Consider the following 22,430-nt stretch of genomic DNA (forward strand, 5'->3'; position numbering starts at 1 on the left):
TTTATTGCTTCAGAAAATTCCATTTGGAAGTTTTGTGATCAAAAGTACAGTAGTCATTATAGTGTGAGGCATGTTTTTTATTAAACTGCTGCGTTGAAACTGGTTAGCTTTGCCTGTTGTATGAGAGTTGTGACTGCCATTCCAGAATAGTACTTTTTTCTTATTTATTAGTGCCTATTTGGAATGTCTAACATGCAGCTTGGTGTGATGGTGACTCATGCCTGTAATTGCAGAACTTTGGGAGGCCGAGGCAGGTGGATCAGTTAAGCCTAGGAGTTGGAGACCAGCTTGGCCAACACAGTAAAACCCTGTCTCTACTAAAAATGCAAAAAAATTAGCCAAGTGTGGTGGTGCACGCCTGTAATGCCAGCTACTTGGAAGGTTGAGGCACGAGAATCGCTTGAATGAACCTGGGAGGCGGAGGTTGCAGTGAGCCAAGATTGTACCACTGCACTCCAGCCTGGGCAATAGAGTGAGACTGTCTCAAAAAATAAAAAAGAAAGGAATGTCTAACAAGCCTTGCTGGTTGCTACTTGTAAAAGATAGGTAGGTGGGTGGGGTGTGGTGGTTCATGTCTGTAATCCCAGCACTTTGGGAGGCTGAAGCAGGAAGATTGCTTGAGGCTAGGAGTTTGAGACCAGCCTGTGCAACATGGGGAGACCCCGTCTTTACCCCCTTAAAAAAAACAGCCGGGTGTGGGGGCATGTGCCTGTGGTCTTAGCTACTCAGGAGTCTGAGATGGGAGGATTGCTTGAACCTTGGGAGGTCAAGGCTGCAGTGAGCCATGTTTGTGCCAGTACACTCCAGCCTGGGTGACAGAGCTAGACCCTGTCTCAAAAAAAAAAAAAACAAAAAAGAGTTTTCTGTTCTCAAAGGGTGTTACATTTTAATGTAGCAAATAGGCATATGCACAGATAACACAGAGTAAAATAATGAAGGGAGAAAATGGGCTTTGGGTTAAGTATGAGAGTACTACCCTTGAGATTTCACATTTGCCTCTTAAAGTTATTGTTTACATGTCTTTAAAATCCTTTTCTGATTAAATTTGCAATCAAGAGAGCATGCAGATAGGAAGGAACAGGAGTATGCTGTTTGTTTCTGTGTCTCTAGAATACTAAGGGTGACCATGAGGAATATTTGAGATCTTCAGTTGCTACCGTATTGCCAATTTCTTACACAGGTGCAGCAAGACCATTCTAATGATGGTGGTGTTCAGCAATTTGGTTATTCAGAAATCTGGCCTTAAGAGTGGTTGTCTACATAAAAATTTTTGTTAAAATTTATTAGTAATTATTAGTTTGTTAATATTAACAATTTATTAATATTTACAGTGTCAGGCACTGTACAAGTTAGGTGGGAAAAATCCTTAAGGATCAGAGTTAACTTCTATGGAGTACAGAGACTGAATTTGCTTTGAGTGTTTACCATGTGATCAGTTATCTTAGAACATAAGTTGTATCTTTTCTTAAGGTGTTTATTGAGAATGTGGATGTGAATTTTTAACAATATTGTATGTATCTCTAGACAATCCTAAATATAAACTTGTATCTCTGTAATTATGAAACCCGAAATATTCTTTTATTATTTATTTTGTTGAGACAGGATTCTACTCTGTTGCCCAGGCTGGAGTGCAGTGGTCTGGTCATACCTTACTGCAGCCTTGATCTCCTGGGCTCAAGTGATCCTCCCACCTCAGCCTCCTATCTGGGACTACAGATGCATGCCGCCATGCCAAGCTAATTTTTTTGATTTTTAGTAGAGATGAGATCTTGCTATATTGCTCAGGCTGGTCTCGAACTCCTGAACTCAAGTGATCCTCCTGATTCAGCCTCCCAAAGTGATGGGATTACAGGCATGAGCCACTGTGCCAGGCCCCAAAATAGTCTTATATCAAATAGTAACAAGTATAAAATTTTGCAAAGCTCCAATCTGCAACATTGATTTGAAAGATGATGCCACTTTGTTGAATCTAAGTCAGTGCTTCTCAAACTTTGTTCACTTGGGGATCTTGTTAGAATGGAGATTTTGATTGAATACGTCTGTGGTGGGTGTCTGAGATTCTGAATTTTTCAGTGTTTTTTAACAAGCCTGAGATTTTGCATTTTCAACAAGGTGATGATACTGATGCTGCTTGTCCTATAACTAAACTTTGAGTAGCAGGATCTAAATGACCATTTCCATTGTGAATATATTGCCTTTTATAATGGATTTCTTTTGAGTTCAGAATGCCTGTACTAGTAAGAGCTCAATTCTTCTGATACTTTTTTTCAGAAGTAATTTGAACTAATGATTTGAACTAATCATTTGAGCTTTTTATCACAGTATCTTCTCTTGACCAGAAGGTTTAATTTACCTATTAAATGTGCATCTGATCTTTTTTATTGAAACAGTTTTGGGGGGTGAGGGTTGTAAACAAAAGTTTAGGTTGATGTTCTTTGACAGTATACCATGATAAGGTGACTATCCATATTCATCTTAAATTTTATTATCAAATTAAAATTTAAAACAGATAAAACAGAAGTTACTAGAGAGAATTTTTAAGCTTCTGAAATCCCTGCAACTCTGTTCCTCCCCACTTAATCCAGTTTGTAAAAGCTGTACTGATTTGATAGTTAGGCATACTGGAATCTGTAATACATATGAACTTAGGTTATGTATATGGAGGGGTCTACAAGGTTTGTATTCTCATCAAATTAATGTATCTGAGATTTAGAAAATAAAGGATTAGGTTTAATTTTGTAGAAGGGGATAAGATATACATATCCTTTGCATTGCATTGTATAATATAGTAGCAGTGTGGTTTCATATTCCTTTTAAAGGAGTCAAACTTTCGTAAGGATGTTGTAAGCTGGGAGGGTTTTCTTTTGAGACATAGTTCTCAACTTACTGATTGTAGTACTTGAGACAGAACTTCATTAAGGGAGTGGAGAGTGAGAACTCTTGGGATTTGTGGTTATAAGTGGTGAGAGCCACTGAGGAGCAATGACTGCTGGACTTTCCCTTCTTTTGTCTTGTTTTTCCTCTTTTTATACACAACTGTTGAAGATCAAGGATGTTCTGGGTAAGAAGATGAACACTAAGGAGATGAGATGTCAGAAGGCAACCTGTAGAAAAGACGGGACTGGATTTTCCCATTTCTCTTATTGCAGCTGTTACTGCTGAGATAGAGTTAAGAATAAAGAAAAGGATTCCCTCTTATGCTCTTCTTCTTCTTTACTATTAAGAGTTTTGGCGGGGAATGGGGGGTAGAAGCCAAAGTAAGTGCAAAGGGGCAGCAACAGGGTTATATGTGGCTTATCCTTCCTTTAGCACTTTGAGGTTTTGGACAATTTGTCCATCAACTTGGGGGTGGGGAAGGAGGAAGGAGTGGTATAGTTTGGATCTTACTCTTTTACCAACATGCTTTGCATCGCTATAGGCGCTGGTATTAATTAGGAATAGGAAGAAATATGGGGATGCTTCAGTTATTATTGTCTCATAACAAGTCATCCCAAACAATGACTTAAAAAAACAAAACTTGTGATTATTTTTTGTGGTTCTGGAGGTTGACTGGGCTTAAATCAACTGGCGTTGTCCGTTGGAGCACCTCTATTTGATCTCTACTCCTGACCTGGACATCTCCATTAGCTTAGCAGTGAGCATTCCAGGAGACAGGAAACTGCCAAGTTAAGGCCTAGGCCCAGAAACTGTAAGTTCTGTCATTCTTTTTAGCAAGCAGTCATACAACCCCCACATTAAAGGAGATAGACCTCCACCTCTCAAAGAGTGTCAGAAATGTTGGGCCAGGTTTTAAAACCTCTGCAGTGGATAAAGAGGCATTGGAGAAGAGAGGTTGGTAAAAAGGAATCTTAGCCATCTTGGAGATTTTCAAGTGTGGAATAATTTGGAAAGGAGTTGGATTTCCTGTTTCTTGTCTAACTTTACATTGATTAGGCAGTTTTTCAGTGGAAAATACCCGTCATTATCAAATGAAATTTGCTAAGTTTGGAATTCAGAGGAGAGTTGTACATGAGGTTAATTTACTTTTTTTCAGTGAACAATTTTTTTTTTTGTAATATGTGTCTTGAAAAGGCTTTGTACTATATTGGTCTCAAGATGAAGCATGTATCTTATTTTTTATTTTTATATATGATTTTTATTTAATTCCAAAAGCCAGACACCAAAGTTGAGTACATACCTGCATACACAATAAAGAAATACTGTTTTTATACAACTGAAAAAATACAAGTTGTATTTTGTTCTTGACGCATAATAATTGTACATATTTATGGGGTACAGTGTGATATTTTGATATCTGTATACATTGTGTAATGATCAAATCAGGACAATTCCCACATCTACCACCTCAAACACTTGTCATTTCTTTGTGGTAAAAACATTCCAACTTATCTCTTCTAGCTATTTTGAAGTATAATACATTATTGTTAACCATAGTCATCCTACTGTGAAGTAGAACACCCGAAGTTATTCTCCTGACTATGGCTTTTTACCTGTTGATGAACTTCTTCCCATTTCCCCTCTTTCCTACTCTTCCCAGCCTCTGGTAACCATTATTCTACTCTCCACTTTTATAAAATCAACCTTTTTTTGATTCCAGATATGAATGAGATCATGCAGCATTTGTCTTTCTGCTAAATAAAATATGACCTATTTTATTTAATGTAATTGCATCCCAGTTCATATATGTTGTCACAGAATGACAGGATTTCATTCTTTTTTATGGCTGAATAGTATTCCCACTGTGTATTCATACATTTTCTCAATGCATTCATCGTTGATGGACGTTTAGGTTGATTCCATATCTTGGTTATTGTGAACAGTGCTGCAGTGAATGTAGGAGTGTAAATATTTCTTCAGCATAGCAATTTCATTTCCTTTGGATATATACCCAGTAGTGGAATTGTTGGATTATATGGTAGTTCTTTTTTTTTTTTTTTTTTGAGGAACCTCTATGATGTCGCTAATGGCTGTACTAATTTACATTTTCAGCAGCAGTGTATAATAGTTCCCCTTTCTCCATATCCTCATAATATTTTTTTGTCTTTTTAATAAAAGCCAGTCTAAGGTAAGGTGATAGCTCATTGTAGTTTTGATTTGCATTTTCCTGATGATTAGTAAACATTGAGTGTTTTTTTCATATACCTGGTGCCCATTTTTATGTCTTCCTTTGAGAAATGTCTATTCTGATCTTTTGCCAATCATTTAGTTGGAGTGTTTGCTTTTTTACTATTGTTGTTTTGAGTTCCATATGTATTCTGGATATTAACCCCTTATTAGATGCATAGTTTGTGAATATTTTCTCCTGTTCTATAGACTGTCTCTTCACTCTTGGCTGTTTTCTTTGTTGTATTTGTTAGTTTTGCTTTTGTTGCCTGAGCTTTCAGGTCTTATTCAAACAATGTCATAAAGTATCTCCCCTGTTTTCTCCTAATAGTTTCGTATTTTTGGGTTTTACATTTAAGTCTTTAATTAATTTGAGTTGATTTTTGTTAAGTGGTGAGAGACACTAATGAAGAAATAAAGAATAAATAACATTTTTAAAAGACTCCTTCATTAAACATTATTTTAAGTCCACATACTGTGTTTAGTAGAAATTAAGATACTAGAAAAATATTATAGGTTTGTTCTTCTTTTTATAACTTATAAAAATGCATAAATGGACCAGGCATAGTGGCTCACACCTGGAATCTCAGCACTTTGGGAGGCCAAGGCAGGTGGATCACTTGAGCCCAGTAGTGGCTATAGTTTTCATGTTTTATTTTTGGTCACTGTAGTTTTGCTTTTTCTAGAAATTCATATAAGTAGGATGATAAAGTACGTAATCTTTGGTGGCTGACCTGGTTTCACTTAGTACAGTATGTTTTTGAGACTCATCTATGTTAGTGCTTGTAGCATTAGTTCTTCCCTTTTATTACCCAGTAGTATTATTCCATTGCCTGGATATATGACAGTTTGTTTATAAATAATCTGGTAGGGGGGTATTTGGATTGTTTCCAGCTTTTTCTGATTTTGAGTAAAGGTGCAATGAACATTTGAGTTTAAGTCTTTGTGTGGACATGTGTTTTCATTTCTCTTTAGGTAAATACCTAGGAGTGGGATTAGGAGTGGGATTGCTGGGTCATATGGTAAGTGTGTATTTAACAAGAAGCTGTCAAACTCTCTTCCAAAGTAGCTGTGCCATTTTTGTGTTCCCTCTAGAGATACATGTGTTCCAGTTACTCTGTATCCTATCTCAACACTTGCTATTACCAATCATTAATTTTAGTATTTCTAGTGGCTGTGTAGTGACAGCTCATTGTGTTTTTTTTTTTTTTTTGAGATGGAGTCTTACTTTTGTCACCCAGGCTGGAGTGCAGTGGCGCAATCTTGGCTCACTGCAACCTTCATTTCCCAGGTTCAAGCAATTCTCCTGCCTTAGCCTCTCTAGCAGCTGGATTACAGGCACCAGCCACCATGCCCAGCTACTTTTTTCTATTTTTAGTAGAGACGGGGTTTCATCTTGTTAGCCAGGCTGGTCTCAAACTCCTGACCTCAAGTGATCCACCCCCCTCAGCGTCCCAAAGTGATGGGATTACAGAGGTGAGCCATCGTGCCCTGCCCTTATTGTGGCTTTAATTTACATTTCCATATTAGTGATAACATCCTGTCATGTGTTTGTTATTCTTTCATCTTATTGGTTATGTGTCTGTTCAAATCACTTTCCCATTTAAAAAATTGTTTTTTTTTTTTCATAGGCAAATCCTTTGTGAGATACATGTATTGCAGATATTTTCTCTCACTCTTTGTCTTGCGTTTTCATTTTGCTAATTGTGTCTTTTTTGTTGTTGTTTTTGAGACCTTTTGAGTCTTGCTGTGTTGCTCAGGCTGCAATACAGTGGCCCTCATGCCTTAGCTTCCTGAGTAGCTGGGATTACAGGCATGTACCACCACACCTGGATAATTTTATTTTCTATTTTTATTAGAAAAGGATTTCACCATATTGGTCAGGGTGGTCTCAAACTCCTGGCCTCAAGTGATCCATCCACCTCCCAAAGTGCTAGGATTACAGGCGTGAGCCACTGTGCCTGGCGACCTATTTTGTTAATGGTGTCTTTTTTTAAGTTAAACTTTTATTTCAAGATTGTTATAGATTCATGTGCAATTGAGACAGGCTCTTACTCTGTTGTTCAAACTGGAGTGCCGTTTCACAGTCATGGCTCACTACAGCCTCCCTCTCCCAGGCTTTCCATCCTCCTATCCTAGCCATTGGAGTAGCTGAGAGTACAGGCATATGCCACCATGCCTGACTAATTCTGTCTGTCTGTCACTGTCTTGCTCTGTCACCCAGCTGGAGTGCAGTGGTGCGATCTCGGTTCACTGCACCCTCCGCCTTCTGAGTTTAAGTAATTCTTCTGCCTCCGCCTCCTGAGTAGCTGGGACTATAGGCGCACACCATCATACCTGCCTAATTTTTGTATTTTTAGTAGAGACGAGATTTCACCATATTGGCCAGGCTTGTCTTGGCCAATATGGTGAAACTCCTGACCTTGTGATTTGCCTGCCTCGACCTCCCAAAGTGTTGGAATTACAGGCGTCAGCCACCATGCCTGGCCTGCCTGGCTAATTTTTTTGTAGTTTTTGTGGAGATGGGGCCCAGGCTGGTCTAGAACTTCTGGATTCAAGCAGCCTGTCCTCTGAGGACTTCCCAAAGTGCTGGGATTACAGGCGTGAGCCACTGTGCCCAGCCATTACCCAGATAATGACATTGATACAATTCACTGGTTATATTCAGGTTTGCCCAGTTTCATTTATACTGATTGTATTTGTGTGTGTGTTTATATATTTAGTTCTATACAATATTATTACATATGTAGGTTTGTATATCCATTATGAAGAACATCAGTGCAAAAATCCCTCATGTTGTTCATTTGTAGCCACCTCCTTCCTGTACTCCCTAACCCAACACACACCTCACCTTCTCTAACCTCAAATGTCTTCTACATTTCTAAAGTTTTGTCCTTTCAAAAATGTTGTATTAATGGAATTAAGTATGTATGTGACCTTTTGAGGTTGGCTTCTTTCTACTCAGCCTAATTCTCTTGAGAGGTATCCAAGTTCTTGCATGTATCAATGGGTCATTCCATTTTATTGATGAATAATATTTGTGGAATGGGAATGAACTACGGTCTGTTCAACCATTCACCCATTAAAGGACATGTGAGATATATCCAGTTTTTGGCTATTGAAAATAAAACTCTCTGAACTTTCTACAAGTTTCTCTATGAACATAAATTTTTGTTATTTAGTTATAAATGTGCAAGTACATTTTTAGTTTTTCAAGAAATTGATAGACTGTTTTCCAGAGGGCATTGCTGTTTTATATTTCTACCAGCAGTGTATGAATTTTCCAGTTCCTTTCTATTTTTAGCAGTATTGGTCATTATCACTATTATGGGGGAGGAGGGCATTCTGATTGATATGTGGTGAATTGTTTGTAGCGATATCCCCTTGTGGTTTTAACTTGCATTTCCCAAATAGCTGATGATGTGGATGTTTATTTGCTATCTGTATATTTTCAGTGAAATGTCTTTTCATGCCTTATGCCCATTTTTAATTGTTGGGATTTATTTTACTGTTGAGTTTTGAGCACTATTTGTTAAAGAGGCTATCCTTCTCTGCTTTTGCACCTTTGTCAAAAATTAATTTATTGTACTTATTTTTTGAGATGGTGTGGTGTCTCCCTCTATTGCCCAGGCTGGAGTGCTGCAGTGGTGCTATCTCAGCTCACTACAACTTCCGCATCTCAGGTTCTAGAGATTCTCTGTCTCCCAGGTTCAAGTGATTCTCCTGCCTCAGCCTCCGTAGTAGCTGGGATTACAGGCACATGCCACCATGCCCAGCTAAATATTTTTGTATTTTTAGTAGAGACAGGGTTTCACCATGTTGGCCAGGCTGGTCTCGAACTCCTGAACCTAGGTGATCCACCCCCTCCTCGTCCTCCCAAAGTGCTGGGATTACAGGCGTGAGCCACCATGCCTAGCCCCTCCTCTCAGTTTTTAAAAAATTAATTTACGGAAGTTTTAGATTGTGAAGATAATGCAGAGTCTCCATATGACCCACACCTTGTTTCAGTTGAAGAGCCAATATTATTAAGTGAAGTGCATACTTCGTAGATTTCCTTAGTTTTTCTCTACTGTCCTGTATCTGTTCCAGGATCCTATACAGGATACCACATTACATTTAGTAGTCATTTATCCTTAGGTCTGTCTTATCTGTGATAGTTTCTCAGATTTCATTATATCACTGATCTAACATGTTGATCACTTGGCTGAGTCTGTCTTTGTCAGATTTCTTCATTCAAAGGTTACTCTTCCTCTTTCTATATGGTACTCTTTGGAATGAAAACATTGTACACAGCTCATAGTTTAGGAGTGTAAAATTATGTTCCGCTTCCTTGAGGATGGAATTTATTTAGCTTTCTTCTGCACATATTTGTCTCTTCCCCATTTATTTAATCATTTCTGTTAGTGTGACTTGTGGAATTATTTCATACTTAACTTATAATTTAATATTGTTAATTTGTTCTTCTAATTAATTAACATATTAATTTGTTGCTCCCATTGACTATTAGGAGCTCTTTCAGTTGGCTCGTGTCCCTCTGTCATAGACTCAACATTGTATGTGTTTTTTGTGTGTTTTGGCATTTTCTTATTTGTGTGTTTGTTTTCTGTTTTTAAATCACTTCATCACTTCCTACCATTACACAGTGCTCCAGGCTTATTTTGTCTATGTCCAGCCCGCATCCTAGAATCAGCCATTTTGTTTTCTTACCAGGAATTGGTATTGCTGGTTTCTTGGATTTTAGCAATTCTGATAGGTATATACTACTGTCTTCTTGTTTTAATTTGCATTTCCCCATTGACAAATGATGATAAGCATCTTTCATCCACTCCCTCTGCCTCTTAATTTGACAAGATGACTGCCCATATTTTAATTGGGCTGTTGTTGAGTTTTAAGAGTTCTCTATTTTGGATACAGGTCTTAGAGCTAGTAGTGCTTTGCAAATATTTCTTTCAGTCTGTGGTTAGTGTTTTTATTTTATTACTAGTATCCTTCTCAGAGTTCTGTTTCTGGGCTGCCTCTTCTGTTGCATTGATCTGTGTGTCTCTTCTTTCACCAGTATTACACTGTCTTGATAGTAGCTTTATAATAAATCTTAAAATCGAGTAACGAGTCTTGCAGCTTTGCTCTTCAGTATTATGTTTACTTACGCTAAGTCTTTTGCCTTTCTATGTAAACTGTAGGAAGTTCAGTACACATTGAATTTCATAGTTATGTTTGAATTTTTCAAGCAGTAATAAACTGGATTATTTCCCATTTTCTAGGAAGACAGTAGAATCTGATGTTAAAATTTGGGCTTGAATTCTTGGTGTGCTACTTTAGGTGGGTGGCCTTTAAAAAATTACCGTCTTTAAGAATAATTTCATGTAATTGTTATGAATATTAAGTGACAGTGTATATATTATGTCTAGGCATTGGTCAGCACAATACCTGAATATAAGGATATTAAAAAACTGTTTGTCTTTTATTGTTAACCAGAAGAAGCATTTCAGACTTAATAGTGTACAAATATAGCCCTGTACACTGTTATCCAAGAGATATTTATTGGTGAATTCTCCAGAAATATAGCTAACTACAAGAAGATTCTTGAAGCTATTTTGATGAGGTGAATATAGTTTGGATGAGGGCAGATAAATTTTTGGAAATGAGATGCCAGACTTCAGCCTTCTCTTATACAGTTGTCAAAAGCTGCTGTAGTGTGAAATGATGCCAGAGATGCCTTTGGGGATACTCCTGGGAGTTGCTGGGGCAGAGTTATGTTCTTGTTAACTGATGAGACCTGAGACTTGTCCTTGATATTTTTCTTACTCCTTTCTGTATACATTCTGTTGATCACTTAAGTGTTGTTGGTTAGATTCCCTTAATATTTAACTGATTTATATTTTGCCTGCTACTGCTGCAAGTCAGGTGCTCATCATTTCTCATTAGTTACTACAAAATCTTCTTAACTGTTCTTCTTGCTTCCTGACTAGTCAGTATTCAGCCCTGCCACTCATACCAGAGGTAGCGTTCTAATAACATTCTAAAATGCTTTTTTTTTTTTAAGACAGGGTTTCACTCAGTGGCACAGTTCTGGATTACTGCACCATCAACCTCCTGGGCTCAGGTGATCTTCCCACCTCAGCCTCCCAAGTAGCTGGGACAAGAGGAATGAGCCACCGTGCCTGGCTAATTTTTATATATTTTTTAGAGACGGGGTTTCACCATGTTGGCCAGGCTGATCTCGAACTCCTGGGCTCAAGCAATCTGCCTGCCTCAGCCTCCCAAAGCACTGGGATTACAGGTGTGAGCCACTGCATCCAGCCCTAAAATGCAAATTGGATTATGTTAGCAGAAGTAGACATCTGGCTATGGAATCAGACTTCCTGGATTCAAATCCCATGTCTCTGAATTGTGTGATTCCAGGCGGATTCTCTGTGTCTCAATTACTAGTTACTTCATAAAGGAAGAAGAACAATGTTCATACCTGGTGCACAATCACCTGGAAATATTGCTGCTAAAAATATACTGTGTAGCTCCCATCCTCAGTTTCTGGTTCCCTATATCTTAGGTGGGATCAAGAAATATATAATGCACAAAAATTTCTTAGGTGGTTTGGATAGCCTTTTGTGAGCCTTCTTGAGGCATAACACACCTTGTTTCCTTTAGGCTTTTGTACTTACTATATCTAGTATGTGTACCCCTTTGCTATGAAGCCTCTGACTTTCCCATTCTGGTGGTGGTACTGTAGGAAGTCACCACTGTAGCAGATCAGTGTCAAATTATCTAAAATATAGGAAGAAAAGGAAAACATTTCAGTTCTGGCCACCTATTTATAAAAGCACTAAGTTCTTTTACTTCAAGGCATTTAACATTTTGCAATTTGTGGTTTGCTGGGTTGCTGCCTGTCTTCCCTATTAAGCTCCTTAAGGCTAAATTCTATATCCTCAATGTCTTGTCATATAATCTTTTAATTATGTTTATCATATGGTTGGAAGTTACTTATTTTTAGAAATTTTCTTTACTGAAATAAAGCATCTCTTTACAAGGTGTTCATTGTAAAGGCTATGTTACATGAATTGTTTTCTTACGGTGCCATTTATTTGGATTCATGTGCCTTTGCTACTTGTGCATTTCCGACTGGACCTCCTTCATTTTCTGTAGGTTTTAGCTGGAACTTACTTTGGTTTATTCCAAGTAATGTTGATAGATAAGGACATTGTAGGATGGAAAAAGAAATGAACCCAAGTGTGAGCAGGTTTAATTCTGGATTTTTGGTTAAGTATTTTATTTAGTGAATCATTCCTAAATCATTTAGATTAGGATATGTAGTTATGTTTTTCTTAGGACATTCAATCCTTGTGCATTTTAGTTTTCCCATAGGTAAAATGAGATAATAGTCTAGATAATTGATTTCTAAACTTCCTTCCAACTCTGAAATTTCTGCTATTACAAGTAAAAATGCACAGGGGTCCAAATATTTAGGTGTTGTTATTGATAGTTGAGAAATAAGACTTGTTTTATGTTTTAATGTCTCTCCATTTTATAATCAACTTCATTCAGACACACAAAAAAATCCTTTGGTATCTGCAAAAGTTAATTTCCTTTTCTTGATTACCCTGATTTTTTTCTGGAGCTTTTCATTGTCACTCTCCCTTATTTGAGTGTAATCCAGAAACTTCACTGAAGCAGATGCAGGGAGGCTGATAAGTAGATGTAACTTGTGTTGTCATGAAAGAACTTGCCAAATTATTTTACTCATTGTGCTGGTAATGCATGAAAAAGGTTAAAATGATAAAATTTTCTGTGTAATGAGTGATTATTTTGCTCTTGAGTAACCTTTAGGACCTCTTTGTTTTCATTTAAGTGCCAAGGATGACATTGATCTTGATGCCTTGGCTGCAGAAATAGAAGGAGCTGGTGCTGCCAAAGAACAAGAGCCTCAAAAGTCAAAAGGGAAAAAGAAAAAAGAGAAAAAAAAACAGGACTTTGAGTAAGTATATTTTAAATATATTTGATTTTTATTTGTTTTGGTACTAGATTCATTTAATAAAAGCATACCAGTGCTTCACAATGTATTTTAATCCTTTTCTAGTGAAGATGATATCCTGAAAGAACTAGAAGAATTGTCTTTGGAAGCTCAAGGCATCAAAACTGACAGAGAAACTATTGCAGTGAAGGTGAAAGACAGATCTTTGTTACCTGTTCATGTTTCATATTCTGTTCTTGCTTTCCTACTCCTGTTGTTTTGGGGAGCTACATTTGGAAACTTTTGAACAGTGTACAATATGTTAAAATTTCTATGGAATCTGATGCCAAAGGGAGAAATAGGAATGTAAAGGTATTTTATGGTATGTTGCCTGTTCATAAAATTGGTACATTTGGAGATAGGATGTAATCCCTCATTCCTACCTTCAGTTTTCTCTATTGTTTCTTTTTTTTATCCTTCAAATTTGGATAAGCCTCAGAGTAATTGGAAAATGATAGATATTTTTTCTTTTTTCAACTTACCCTATAGGCTTTGTAAAGTTAGTAAATGTGGACTGGTGATTAGTTCTTGTTTCGAGAGCCCTTGGATTCTGAAAGTTACAATGAATGTGAGGCATATCTGAGGCCAAAGCCAACCTCTCACGCTTGGTTGAATTTTATATTCCTGTGAAAAAGACTTTGAAAAAGATTTTGAAGTCATTTTGAGATTTTTAAAAAATGTTTACTTAATGAAGCACATGACTCTGGTCTCGATTATAATTCTGTTAATTTTTTCTAACAATGGAAATTTTTTAGCCAACAGAAAACAATGAAGAGGAGTTCACCTCAAAACAAGATAAAAAAAAGAAAGGACAGAAGGGCAAAAAACAGAGTTTTGATGATAATGATAGTGAAGAATTGGAAGATTCAAAATCAAAAAAGACTGCAAAACCAAAAGTGGAAATGTACTCTGGGAGTGATGATGATGATGATTTTAATAAACTTCCTAAAAAACCTAAAGGGAAAGCTCAAAAATCAAATAAGAAGTGGGATGGGTCTGAAGAGGATGAGGATAACAGTAACAAAATTAAAGAGCGTTCAAGAGTAAATTCTTCTGGTGAAAGTCTTGATGAGTCAGATGAATTTTTGCAATCTAGAAAAGGACAGAAAAAAAATCAAAAAAACAAGCCAAGTCCTAATATAGAAAGTGGGAATGAAGATGATGACTCCTCCTTCAAAATTAAAACAGTGGCCCAAAAGAAAGCAGAAAAGAAGGAGCGCGAGAGAAAAAAGCGAGATGAAGAAAAAGCAAAACTGCGAAAGCTGAAAGAAAAAGAAGAATTAGAAACAGGTAAAAAGGATCAGAGTAAACAAAAGGAATCTCAGAGGAAATCTGAAGAAGAAACTGTAAAATCCAGCGTGACTCTTGATACTGGAGTAATCCCTGCCTCTGAAGACAAAGCAGAGACTCCCACAGCTGCAGAAGGTTGGTTAATACTTTAGAGGAAAGAGCAAAAAAGGCTTTTGATTCACAGTGTAAATTGTAATCATTATGCTCCAAGGTCATTTTGTTATTTGTCCATGGTTATAAAGGCACTTTATTGTAAGGAACCATCTAAAATATTACATCTAAGCATTTGACTTGATTTACGTTGTTAATCCTTTATGTACATAGTATAAATGTCTTCCAAATAATTTACATACAGCCTGGAATTTTTATAGAATTTCATTATGAAAACTATTTTTTTGCTGTTGATAAAGACTATAGAAGTTACTTAATGAAAAATTTTTTCTTCCTTTCTAATAACTCAATGTCAGATAATACCTGAATTCTTTCCTGTCTTTAAAAACCTGGTTCAATTTATGAAATTCACAAAGAATTGTTTTCATGAAGTTGCTGATACTTTGTGCTTTACTTAAAACTCAGCATGCTAAAATTAATGTCTTTTAAGCAATAATGAGCCTTTTTTTTGTTGTTTTGTAACAGAACCAATTAAAAGTCCTAGCTCAACAGTAGTTTTTCTTTTGACCGAAAACTTTTTTTTTTTTTTTTTTCTTTTTTCCCCAAGTATGCCCTCCCTCTTTTCAGACTGGAAAACTTTTAATGGGTAAATTGACATAATTTTTTTTTTTTTTTTTTTGAGATAGAATTTCACTCTTGTTGCCCAGGTTGGAGTACAGTGATGCAATCTCATCTCACTGCAACCTCTGCCTCCCAGGTTCAAGCGAGTCTTCTGTCTCAGTGTCCCAAGTAGCTGGGATTACAGGCGCCCACCACCATGTCCAGCTAATTTTAGTATTTTTAATAGAGATGGGGTTTTGTCATGTTGGCCAGGCTGGTGTCGAACTCCTAATCTCAAGTGATCTACCCACCTCAAACTCCCAAAGTACTTGGATTACAGGCGTGAGCCACCGCGCCCAGCAACTTTTTTAAATGCTAGGATTTTTATTATCAGGATATCTTTAAGGAGGAGCACCATGAAAGTACCTTCATAGCTTTTAATTCTTTAGAGTTCTTGGGGTATAACTGTCTATATTTTTGTATTTTATCCTGCTAATATGCCCCTAAAGTAGGCATTATTCTCATTATCTCCATGTTGTAGAAGGGAAATTAGCTACAGAACTTAGGTTCATTCTGATTGTTAGGACTTCAGATAGGCATCTGTCAGAAACCAGCCACTCTTCTCAGGTACCATGGATTAAGAGATACAATAGGTACAGGATTGCCCTTTTGCTACTTACAGTATCCTTCTGTCTTACTGTATTCCTCAGGACATCTGAGACCAACATCAGCATTGCAGACTTCTCAGGAGGCCATCTGTGAGTTACTCTGAGCTGCTCTAGTTACCGAAGTGCTCAGGATGCCTTGATGCCTGTAAAACTTAGTCTGCTGCTGGCATCAGCCATGGCCCATTATGTTCTTGAATTCTCGTTGGGTTTTGCTCATCACCACAGGGAATTGTTTTAAACACTTTGCCTTTATTCTCTTTTCGTAGATGACAATGAAGGAGACAAAAAGAAGAAAGATAAGAAGAAAAAGAAAGGAGAAAAGGAAGAAAAAGAGAAAGAGAAGAAAAAAGGCCCTAGCAAAGCCACTGTTAAAGCTATGCAAGAAGCTCTGGCTAAGCTTAAAGAGGAAGAAGAAAGACAGAAGAGAGAAGAGGAAGAACGTATAAAACGGCTTGAAGAATTAGAAGCCAAGCGTAAAGAAGAGGTATGTTTTCATGAAGTTGGTAATACTGATATTGTATTTAACTTAGAATCTATTCTCTGTAAAATATCTTTAGTTTTCTAATAATGAAAATTTCATAGTTGCATGGTAATTCAGTTATATTATTGTTCTGATACAAATAATAAGATGAAGAGGTATAGCACATTTTATCTTTATTTTCTTTAACAGATTGCTTGACACATAAGTTGTGTATGTATCATTGCCAATAATCTGATGTGATATGAATTAACAATCATGTACAATATTTAAAATACTTTGATTTGGAATCTCCTAACATAACAGATTTATTTGAAGTTTGGATTGTTTACATTAGAATTATGTAGTTCATTAAATGAATACAGGTTTTGTCTGACATGTACTCTTTTATAGGAACGATTGGAACAAGAAAAAAGAGAAAGGAAAAAGCAAAAAGAAAAAGAAAGAAAAGAACGCTTGAAAAAGGAAGGAAAACTTTTAACTAAATCACAGAGAGAAGCCAGAGCCAGAGCTGAAGCTACCCTTAAACTCCTACAAGCTCAGGGTGAGTGGTACTCTTCATTAACTGAACAATCAGAGAGCTCTGCACATGTAGTTATATCCCTTAATGTTTAGAAGGAGAATTGAATTTGCATCAGGACAGTTCCTATGAAAATCTGTGAAAAAGTTCAAGAAAACATAAGGAATACGTGATATAGTTTCATTGTTTAGGAAGATGACTTCTGTGTGAGGATAAAAATGTATGTGTAAATGATAGTATGTCTAAATAAGTTCTCTTTCCACAAACAATAACAGTGATAATAATAGAATAAGTCCCTATATACCTATCAGCCAGCTTCAACAGTTAGGAACATTTGGCATTCTTGTTTTGTACCTCTCCATCTACTTTTTTTCCTGGCGTGTTTTAAAGTGAATCCCAAAAAATAGAAAAGAAATACAGCAATTCCCAGATAGCATATTAGTTTCCCCACATGACCACAGTGAAAAAATATTCATGACTGTTTTTTTTTTTTTTTTTTTCTATAACCTTTTCCTTACATTCTGACACAACAAGATATCCCAGGTTCATCTTGCGTGGCCTGAGACCTGGAATCAGTTGTTTATCCAAAGAGCTTTGGTTCCTTTTAGGGGGGAAATAGTGTTTAGAGAACCAGAATTTGGCATATAATATATTACTTTTTTGAAAGGTAAGATTTTTTTAAATAGTGTCCTTGCTCCAATAAGAAGAATGTATTGGGACCTCTCTTAATTTTTGTTCCTATTTTCCCTAGATTTTTATAATATAGTCATTTTGGTGTTTATGGTATAATTATAGTAATAGTTACCATTTATTCTGTGTGTAGTATGTAACTGATGCTACAGTTGTCCTCTACATTCTCTATTTTTCCCGCATAAAAAAATCCTATAGCTATCTTTACTTCCACCACATAGATGAGGAAATGGTGGTTCAGAGAGAGTAAACAGCTTGTCCAAGGCCACAGAACTAAAATTAAAGCTGGTCTGTGCAACTACCTTTTTCTTACACATAAATTCAGCTGGAAGCATTAGATGTAAAGAAACCCAGTACTTAGATTTTAGGAAGTTTTATTCTTTACTGAGAATATAGCCTTTTTTTTTTTTTTTTGAGATGGAGTTTCACTCTTGTTACCCAGGCTGGAGTGCAATGGCGCGATCTCGGCTCACTGCAACCTCCGCCTCCTGGGTTCAGGCAATTCTTCTGCCTCAACCTCCTGAGTAGCTGGGATTACAGGCACGCGCCACCATGCCCAGCTAATGTTTTGTATTTTTAGTAGAGACGGGGTTTCACCATGTTGACCAGGATGGTCTCAATCTCCTGACCTCGTGATCCACCCGCCTTGGCCTTCCAAAGTGCTGGGATTACAGGCTTGAGCCACCACGCCCGGCGAATATAGCCTTTTTAAAATTTTAAATGGAATTAGGTACAGATTTGAATATAGTTAGCACCCAAACATCAGATTTCATTGGTGACTGTTGGAGAGGCTAAAAGCACCCATGAAGAAATTGAGATGGGACCAAGCAGGGAGTAGTTTAACAATCTTAAAGATACTGTTTTTAAGGAGTAGTTAGACTTGTAGTTATGGAAATTACAGTGTAAAATGACATACTTTTAGCATCAGTCTTTGGGATAGGCTTGTAAGAGATGATCTCTCAAGTCACATCTCTGACCCTGGTCTCTTATTCTTCCTAGTGTTGTCTAATGTTTACCGTCTTATTAGTTCTCTATTGTCTATTAATAAAAGTCCAAATTCCTTAGCTTGACATTCAGGGTCCTCCCCCAACAGTCCACTCGTGAGTCATCTCATTAAAAGATCCTACAGTGTTGTTTCATTATATCTTTGAAAGACAGCTTCTTAAATAAAGATCAGTTACCACATTTATTACGTAGAATATTATAAAACTTACTCATTGAGCTGAAAATACACTCTCAGAGTATAGCCATCTGCAGGTGTTTTCATATAATTACTCTGAAATGTACAGCAGGTTAACTTTTCAATCATCCTATAGCCTGTGACTACTAAGCATATATATATATATATATACACACACATATATTTATAATATATACTCATATGATATGCATACCTTATCAATAATATGTAATAAACTAATTTCAGGCAAAGAGCTTCTTCAAGAACTTGATTGTGATGTCTCAGTTTGCAAACTGAATGGGATATTTAAACACATACAAGTCTTGGTATTGATTACAAATATAGCAGCTTATTTCAGAGTCCATGACTAGAGGAGTAGTCAGTTGATTAAGTCTAGGGTGTTATAGGGACCACCCTTCAAGTAATCCAGCCTATAGTTTCCCCTCAGGTCCATGCTTTTCATCTTAGTAGGTGTAGGCTGCTAGGCAAGGAAAACTTTAAACTGATTATCTCTGCATTCTCAGCTGACTTTATCCTCTTTCTTTGGTTTGTTTAATATATTTGTCTTATTGTTATAGCTCTGGTTTTACCATTCTACCTATTCTTTAGCACATACATAACACACATCCATATATATTCATATTTTAGAGTTAACATTTTAGTCATTTTCCTTTATTAGTGACTTCACTCAAAATCCCATGGTATACAATTTCTGTTGTCTTTATTCTAAGGCTTTTGCCCATAGTGAGAGACTGTGTGAGTAATCTAGTAAATCTGTAGATTCTGTTCAATCCCAGTCAAAATCACAGCATGATATTTTGTAGATATCTATCAACTAGTTCTAAAATGGATATGAAGAGACCAAAAAGTTAGAATGGCCAAAATATGTTTGTAAAAGGAGAACAAACCTAGAATACCTGATTTCAAGACTTAGTATAAAGCTGTAGGAATTAATACAATGTGATATTGCCAGAAGGATAGACAAACAGATGTTAGTATATAGGTGAAAGGTGATTCCATGGATAAAATACGGTATTTGTAGCAAGTGGTACTAGAACAATAGGACATCTGTAGGCAGAAAAACTCGTAACTCTAGTTTTAATCCCCATTATATGAAAATTTACTCAAAATGGGTATACAATAATAGTTTTAGAGGAAAATATAGGGGGATATTTTGTGTTAGGCAAAGAGTGCTTAGATAGGGCTCTCAAAGTATAATCCATAAAAGGAAAAAAGATACATTTTGAGAAAGACCAATTCAAACTTTTCTCTGCAAAAGACACTGTCAAGAGAATTCCAAGACAGTATCTCCAATTCAGATATCTGACAAAGAATTAATGTCCAAAATATATAAAGACCTCTCAAAATTCAACTGTAAGACAACTCATAAGTTCATTTAAAAATGGACAAAATGTTTTAACAGACACTTTCACCAAGAAGCAATACACACTTGAAAAGAGTGTTCTAAAAAAAGAGAAACTTACCTTTACCACATTTAGAACAGTTGAAACTTTTTTTTTTTTTTTTTTGAGGAGACAGAGTTTCGCTCTTGTTGCCCAGGCTGGAGTGCAGTGGTGTCATCTCGGCCTACTGCAACCTCCACCTCCAGGTTCAAGTGGTTCTCCTGCCTCAGCCTCCTGAGTAGCTGGGATTCACCCACCACCACAATATAATTTTTTTAATTTTTTTTTTTTTTTTTTTTTTTTTTGAGACGGAGTCTCTCTCTGTCACCAGGCTGGAGTGCAGTGGTGTGATCTCTGCTCACTGCAACCTCTGCCTCCCGGATTCGAGGGATTCTTCTGCCTACTGCTGTGTCCAGTTTCCGTTGGCTAGAACAGGACCTCTCATGCTATGCTTGACCCGATTGGCTGAAAACTTGGAAATTGCCTGAAAACTTGGAAATTGCCTGAATAGATAAGGGGAAAGAAGACGAGGAAGAAGACAAGGATGGAGAGGAAGCTAGTCAGGAGAAGGTCAGGAGGGTTTCCAAATAAGGAATGGCATGCTCTGGGGTTTGGAGTTTGCCCAGTTCTGTTTAGACATGCCAGAGTGAATCAAGGTAGCTGATTTAAGACGTAGCTGAATTAGAGAATATGTATATATATATGGGTATATGTTTATGCTAATAGCGGATAATGGCCATAGAGCAAGAGATTGTAACTCCTTCTCCTTAGTAGTCTAAGATATAAACTTTGAAGAAGAACTTTCCCATCTCTCACACGCCACCATGCCCAGCTAATTTTTGTATTTTTAGTAGAGACGCGGTTTCACAATGTTGGTCAGGATGGTCTGGATCTCTTGACCTTGTGATCCACCTGCCCCAGTCTCCTAAGGTGCTGGGATTACAGGTGTGAGCCACTGTGCCCAGCCAATTTTTAAAAAAATAATATACTTTTTTGTATTTTTAGTAGAGATGGGGTTTCACCATGTTGGCCAGGATGGTCTCTTAAGTCCTGATCTCAGATGATTTACCTGCCTTGGCTTCCCAAAGTGCTGGGATTACAGGTGTGAGCCACCACTCCCAGCCGAAACTCTTCTGTATTACTGGTGGGAATGCAAAATAATATAGCCACTTTGGAAAACACTGGCAATGTCTTTATAAAATTAAGATCATATTTACCTTATGTTTCATCATTCACACTCCAAAATACTTCCCCAGGAGAAAATTTCACACAAAAACTCATCTGAAAATGTTTATATCTGCTTTATTCATAATTGCAAAAAAGTCCTTCAACTGTTGAATGGATAAGCAAACTGATACATCCACACAATGGAATGCTACTCAACAATAAAAAGAAATGAATTACCGATACCTGCAACAGAGTGAGTGACTCTCAAATCCATTATGATGATAGAGGCCAGACTGTAAGATTCCATTTATGTGACACTTTAGAAAAAGCAAATCTTTTGGATGGAGAACAGTTCAGTGGTTACCAAAGGCTAAGAAGGTATGGAGGGTTTGACTGCTAGGAGCAGCACAGGGTGATGCAGCTGTTCTGTATCTTCATTGTGATGGTGATGCATGTATCAAAACTCTCACTATACATTTAAAAAAAAAGGATTTTTTTCTGTATGTAAATTTTAAAATACCTTATATAAGAAAGATAAAGATTTTTCCATGGGTATGTATCTCTGTGGTGAATGCAATGCTATCCTTTAAATAGTACTTCTCAGGTGACATGCAAGTAGTATAAGCCTGAAGTTTTTCATTTTTATCCCTCAGGTGTTGAAGTGCCATCAAAAGACTCTTTGCCAAAGAAGAGGCCAGTTTATGAAGATAAAAAGAGGAAAAAAATACCACAGCAGCTAGAAAGTAAAGAAGGTTTGTATACAAAATAGTCTCTAATTTAGGAACTTTTGTTTGCCTTTCCCCCACAATCTTCAAAACAGTGTCTGTGAAAAAAAAGGAAAAAATCTGAAATGCATGTTGAAACTTACTTCTAAACTTATTTCTTATTGATGCCATCATTCTCACTTGATTCAAATGATAAGCTAATGGAAAAAGTATTTTACTTAGAAAAATCTGTGTTCTACCCTATGAATATTGTAACTGTTGTTAACTCTGAAAAGTAAAACTACCATGATCTTTTCTTGGTTTCCTTCTTAGCCTTCTGTAATGTTTGTATTTTATTTATTGAGCAGAAACAGTAGTTTCCTGTACAACATATGACTATATTTAAACATTTTCTAAATTTGAAGAAATAGGTTTGCACAGGCCAGGCACAGTGGCTCAATCCTGTAATCCCAGCACTTTAGGAGGCCAAGGCAGGTGGATCACCTGAGGT

General features: G+C 36.8%; 1 protein-coding gene across 3 annotated transcripts in view; it reads left to right on the top strand.

Annotated features, from left to right (window-relative positions):
* Nucleotides 1–22,430, top strand: part of EIF5B (eukaryotic translation initiation factor 5B) — a 60,679-nt gene that overhangs the window by 7,931 nt on the left and 30,318 nt on the right. For 2 of the 3 annotated variants that reach the window (XM_032255451.1, XM_032255452.1), the window contains exons 2-7: nucleotides 12,947–13,072; nucleotides 13,175–13,283; nucleotides 13,864–14,533; nucleotides 16,044–16,261; nucleotides 16,649–16,799; nucleotides 21,869–21,967. In XM_032255451.1, the coding sequence (XP_032111342.1) occupies nucleotides 12,947–13,072; nucleotides 13,175–13,283; nucleotides 13,864–14,533; nucleotides 16,044–16,261; nucleotides 16,649–16,799; nucleotides 21,869–21,967 (1,373 nt within the window). The remainder of the gene's footprint in view (nucleotides 1–12,946; nucleotides 13,073–13,174; nucleotides 13,284–13,863; nucleotides 14,534–16,043; nucleotides 16,262–16,648; nucleotides 16,800–21,868; nucleotides 21,968–22,430) is intronic. The other variant, XM_032255453.1, reaches the window with a different exon arrangement.

This window comes from Sapajus apella, unplaced genomic scaffold, assembly GCF_009761245.1.
Source record: "Sapajus apella isolate SASKATOON/1434 unplaced genomic scaffold, GSC_monkey_1.0 scaffold89, whole genome shotgun sequence".
Taxonomy (NCBI): Eukaryota; Metazoa; Chordata; class Mammalia; order Primates; family Cebidae; genus Sapajus; species Sapajus apella.